The sequence below is a fragment of the Panulirus ornatus genome, chromosome 12 (genome assembly GCF_036320965.1).
Source record: "Panulirus ornatus isolate Po-2019 chromosome 12, ASM3632096v1, whole genome shotgun sequence".
NCBI lineage: Eukaryota > Metazoa > Arthropoda > Malacostraca > Decapoda > Palinuridae > Panulirus > Panulirus ornatus.
This window is the reverse complement of record NC_092235.1, coordinates 58804308-58810307: the sequence shown is the minus strand read 5'-3', so window position 1 is coordinate 58810307 and position 6000 is coordinate 58804308. Positions and strand designations below refer to the sequence as shown.

General features: G+C 42.5%; 1 protein-coding gene across 2 annotated transcripts in view; it reads left to right on the top strand.

Moving 5' to 3' along the window:
• Nucleotides 1-6000, top strand: part of LOC139752086 (murinoglobulin-2-like) — a 32103-nt gene that overhangs the window by 9961 nt on the left and 16142 nt on the right. For both annotated transcript variants that reach the window (XM_071667947.1, XM_071667946.1), the window contains exons 2-7: nucleotides 1172-1356; nucleotides 2121-2359; nucleotides 3492-3608; nucleotides 4371-4528; nucleotides 4761-4857; nucleotides 5469-5684. In XM_071667947.1, coding sequence (XP_071524048.1) covers nucleotides 1172-1356; nucleotides 2121-2359; nucleotides 3492-3608; nucleotides 4371-4528; nucleotides 4761-4857; nucleotides 5469-5684 — 1012 coding nt within the window. The remainder of the gene's footprint in view (nucleotides 1-1171; nucleotides 1357-2120; nucleotides 2360-3491; nucleotides 3609-4370; nucleotides 4529-4760; nucleotides 4858-5468; nucleotides 5685-6000) is intronic.

Below are 6000 nucleotides of genomic sequence, written 5' to 3'. Positions count from 1 at the left end.
TCGACGAGGAGGAAGAAGTGATAATACTTTTGTCTGAGGTGAAATATCGGCGAGTTTCTCGAGTGTAAATCCAATTGTTTATCGTGGGTGGAGTGTGACTGCGTTTGGATCATGTCTCCCACCAAGTGGACATGCCAATGGGCGATAGTGCGGAGGGAGAGAAGTAGGAGTGCTTGTTCGCTGTGTGGGCAGTCTTGATGGGGAGATCCTTCACCCTACCTCAAGCATGGGCTTGGCACCTTATTGGCTGAATTCTCACAGTCAGGGGTCTCATCTGTGGGCGTATACTCCCAGGCGGGAGGACTGTTGGCAAAGCAGGTGCAGTGTGTATAAAATTTTATGTCCCCAAACGAGATTGATGGAGGGGGAGGGAGGGAGGGAGTTGGTAGAGGAACAGGTTGCTATCTTGAGGTCTAGTATATTTGCTTGTCATACAGCACGGGCTTATAAATTACACAGCGATTGTCATTGCCTAAAAGCAATCTCAATTAATCCGGCTTCAGAATTAAGTCTTCTGACTTGGGTTGGGCATTATTACAAACAGCTTCGAAGGAATCTAGCAATCTGTTGTTGCTACCTGCATTCCATTGTATGCGCTGTTTGTATTCCCTATCAGCAGTAGATTGTCATCACTTTACTCACATTAATCTGGTTCATGAAGGCCTCCCTGATCCTTCAATAGTAACAGACTCAGGGATATATGACAAAGAGTTGAAGTATAATCTATTATCAAAGAATCAAGGACGACTTTCTCATAGACCATATACATAGCGGTACGTAGTCATAAAATACCTGAAACATTTGTGAAAGATTTCTCGAGTGATTGGTTGTAACTGAGTCTGATGGCCGTAATGAGCTCTTAGCAACTGAGAGAGCCTAAAACCCAAATAACCAACCAATTATGCCTGTTATCGTGAACAAGCAAAGCATCCAAGTTATGGTACTACGTTATGTTTAAGGTTTGCAACCACAGGATTCGTACTTTATTTAATGCCATGTATGAGGTTATAGAACCTCATTCGTCTGTAGTATACAAAGTTTCACTGAATTTTACCCAACGAGTGTTTCTCTATGGTATGTATATACATCGCTTCCTCTTACAGTGGGATTGCCACCTGAGCCATGCAGAGGGTAACACCCAGGATAAATTGCCTTATTACCACTCTTCCAGCGGCTACGTGATCACGACTCCGAGGCGGTGGATAGCAGACTCACCAGCCCAGGTGTGCGTCTTCGTGACCAATCCGGAATCCCCGAGGGGTTACCTGACAGTGTCTGTGATCTCCACGGACAGGCAGGGCGATGAGGCGAAAAATGTGACCATTGTCCCTAGCACCACCATGAAGATCCCACCAGGTCAGTAAACTCAGCAGGTACGTTCCACACTCCACTATCAACGGCTTCAAAAAAAAAAAAAAAAAAAGAGAATAGAAGCCAATTGATTTTCATTCCAGACTCCGACAACTCTAGAGATTCGGAGAACCGTTTCGAAATCATCTAATTTCACCATCAACATTCCACCCGGTCATTTTGAAGCGCACAACATGGGGTGTTTCGTAGTGCACCTATACGTAGCTGGCATAATGCCCGGGTTGCAGCAGCCCTCGTGGTAGCCTACGGACATGTTGGGTTGCGAGGTAGTCATAAGGTCAGGTCTCGAGAACCTTAGGGAGCGGTAAGTCTAAGGCTCGACTCGTCGTCGACCAGTACCATCAACTCTTCTTCTTCTTTCTCTCATATTCTAAGTTTCCTTCACTTATTCTTATACTTGCTCTGATTCTCCCCTTCTTCATTCTTTTCATTGAGTTACAACCACTTTGTCTCTATTTTTTTTTTTTTTGTTTCACTTCATTCATTATCATTATCATCACCCTTTTTCTTCCCATGAACTCAGCTTCAATTCCAACGTCGCTCTCGAAATACATAGTATTCGAATAGTCATTTCCCTATTCGGGGGCGATCATAGCCTACATGTAGCGCTCCCGCCTGTTGTACAGGGGGCCCGGGTTCGATCCTGGTCGTTGGAGGTTTGTCTGATATATGTATATATATATATATATATATATACATATGATCTTGCGATGCTGGCTGATTTTTTTGTTTCTTTCTTCAACTCGCAGGAAAGTTCCAGTTTTGCTTTCAAGTATCAGTACCCAACACGACATATCGCTTTTGCCGGCTGCACGTGTTCGGCACCGTGGATCGTACCCGAATTGACCGTATCGAGTCACTCAGCATGAAGGTATACACCAAGACCACCTTCCTCCAGACAGACAAGTACCTGTACCAGCCTGGCCAGAATGTGAAGTTCAGGATCCTCACTCTGGCCGGGTACGATGCGCGGGTCTCCACCAAAGGGGTGAGTCTTGGGAGCAGATGATAACACTTTATGTAACATGATGTACCTTGATTTAAGGGAAGCTTTTTGAAACTAGTTAGTTCGACTTACCAAATCCTCAGAAGATATTTGGTGAAATGAATAGACGAGGAAACATCGGAGAAGATAATACAATAGTTTTGCAGAGATGTTTGGATTATAGAGGCATAAAAATGCAAATTAATGCGTATCTCACACCAAGACGTACATTAAGAAATCATTTGGTACTTCCAACTAAATTGGCAAAAACTTGTCTTACTTAAAAGAGAAGTATTGAATTATTAAGGAGGGGTGCTTGTTTGAAATGAGATGACGGGTTATTTATGTAAATAGATTAACTAATTGTGGTTGAAGATGGTGAACAGTAGATCAGCGGTAACATTTCTAATGATTCATCTCTCATTTGGTTAATGCACGAGTTGAGCTGATACAAGTTTAACCTTGATGTGCTAGAAGCCACTTATATATCAGTCCTGCCCCATTTCGGCTTACCATCTAATAGCTACTGAAAAACAGCATAAAATAATCGACTTTTTGTTTTAAACAACGTCAAATTTATTGTGGATGATACCTTTATCTAATCAGTCTAGTTAATAATTAAATCCTTAGCAAACTAATCTATCAATGCTCTGTGTGACTGCATGAACTTCATTTACATCATTCCTGAACCGTATACCTAAGACTCTAGTATTACTTGCAATTTTTCAGCACATTGTCTACCAAATTCATATCATTCTTCAGTGACCTGAATTCATATGATGTGTGTGAGAATGTTTATGTTTGAAGTTCAGAACTAGAGTGTTGGAGTGGCTGCAGCCGTCTTGATGAATATCTCCTCACATGCAAATTAAGCATAGCACATTCTTCAGGCTCTTTGTGTAGCTTTGAGGTTACCCGCATGAATTTAACGAATCACTGATGTCAATCTCAGTTCCTCGCACCACTTTGCCCATCTTCAAATCGAAACTACTTCTGAAAGGTGATACCACTGAATCTGACATCATGAATCTTCTAGGCATATACCCTAAACCCTTGGGTACAGTTTCAGCTTGTGTATACGAATACATGTTAGGACATTAAATCTCTTGTATTAAGTTTGTGGTTCTGCTGACAGTACCCGGAGGTGTGGGTGACGACGCCCTCCCGCACACGTATTGCCCAGTGGAAGAACGTGGACAACTCCGCCGGTCTGGTCCACCTGGACTTTAACCTCGCTAACGAACCCGAAAAGGTGAGTAAGAAGGGGACAAAATATGAAAAGAAACCCGACCCTACAACCGATAGGTCTGCAGTTTTTCGTATACTACAGACGATGTGTTATTCTCATGACTCTCTTTACTTTTCTGGCAAAGGTTAATTTTAGGATAAACCTTAACCAATAAGATGAATACTTGAGATATTATCTATAGGTTCCTTTACTTATAGCAAAATACTAAGCCTTCACGCCACTAAGTGTTAGATCCGTTATGCTACATCGACAGAACCCAATCACTGCTATTGTTACTGTGACCGACTATATGTGATACCTTTATACAAGTTCCTTCAGCATTCCAACAGACATAAAGGGGCTTCTATAGATATATTCTCCTCGGTATTTTCATTTTTTTTCATCGCCACAGTAGTAGATATACAATGCCAGACCCCAGCAAGCTTTGTGTTTCCATCAACGTACTTCAGAATTCCTCAAAGAATGGGTTATAAGAGCGCAAATTATCCTACTGGCATATCACTTCTAATGGTCATAGCACCAGATCATGTGCCTTTCGAGGCGTTTGCATTTGCTTGGGTAAATCAACAACTACTTGCTCCCGCTAGGCGTAGATGCGTGATTTAAACAAGGCTTAGATTCCGTTAAAATCTATGATAATGAAAGAGGAAATTCCTGTGTAAATCTTATTACTCAAAGGTCCCCCCCCCCCCTCTCCTTTCAGGAGAACACAGTGGCAATGTTTTTACTAACCCCAAGTAACTCATTATCCTTTTCCCTATTCAGGGAATATACCGAATACACGTGAAGACTTCAGAGGGCACGACTAAAATCAAAAACTTTAAGGTGGAAGACTTCGTCCTCCCGCGCTTCGAGGTGAAGATCAAACCTCCCAGCTACGTCCTGGCCACTGATAAGAAGTTCACCTTCACTGTGTGTGCCAAGTAAGCAGACCATAATCTATTTGTCATTGTTCAGGTCCTCAGAAATTAACATACAACAGCTTTCCTACAGATTCTTAGTTCTATTTGTGTCTGTTTGCACGTGTGTATGTGTGTGTGTGTGTGTGTGTGTGTGTGTGTGTGTGTGTGTGTCTTCTGTATGCTTGCTTGAGCACTGGCGGGCGTGCAGATGCACAGAAACTTGTTCTAATAGAACAATGACCTCTCTTTACAGCTACACATTCGGCCAGCCAGTGAAGGGCAACTTGTCATTCATAGCGGACAACATCCAGAACATAAGATGCAGAGCGGAGGTCGTCAGAAACGTTACTGTGAGTACTACGAACCCAAGACACTAAACCAACCACCAAAAACCACCAACAAACCCCATCTGTTACTGCTAACCAGCATACTAGTTAATCTGTCACACACACCAGGCCAATCCTCCACCATACTAACTACCAATGACCTTCCTACGTTCTCGGTTGCTGTGATCCATCATACTGCATTGATATTTCACTCCTGACTTACGCAAAAATGTCCATCTAGCCCCCTTGTATCATCATATGTATGCGTTAGGACTTTATGTAATATCACTGATGGTGAATGATATAAAATGTATACGGACCTCCGTATATAAACTAATATAAACATTCTGTTTCTCTTTGGCTTGTATTTTCTTCTGTGATTCTTCCTTGTATATCTGTGGTTATAAAGACGCTCAGGAAACAACAGTGTTTTGATCATCTTGACTCTTCCTGGTGGTACCAGACTATAAAAAGTCCTGGGCCAAAGGAAATGAAGATCGTATCTCCCTGTAGATCTGTAGCCACATGTACGCAGATCATCCTGAAGAAGTGGAGTTGTCGCATCTCCTTTGCAATTCTCTTCCTGTCATCTGTCGAGTCAGATGTATTTGTCTTCCACTTGTCTTTTGCTGCAGATTTCTGGGTGCAGAGATATGGAGTTGACGTCAGCGGAGATGAAAATCATTGACTGCGACGTGTATCAGATTGCGGCCAATGCCATCGTGACGGAGGAAGGCACAGGCGTCCAAATGAGAACCTACAGCAGAATCACCATCACCCGATCGGCCGTCGCTTTCAAGACACTCTACACGGACAGCTATGTGAAGCCAAACCTCCCATTTACTCTTAAGGTTAGTTGTGCTTGAGGAAACCTGTATATTAAGTAAATTCTGTAAATGATACGTTGTAAGAGAAAAAAGAAAAACCGAGATAAACCTAGGAAAACACAGAACATTTATGATGGGTAGAAAAGTCTAATAGATAATAGTTTATGTAAGAACACTCTTGAGAATCGTGGTCCATCCTGTGCTTAATATTAGCAACGAGAATCGTGGATACACGGTCCATCCTGTGCTGAATGCAACGAGAATGCTACCTGTGCGTATCGAATGGTGTACAGCACACAAGGGAAGATCTGACCACGCAAATCATGGTGGGGACAGTATA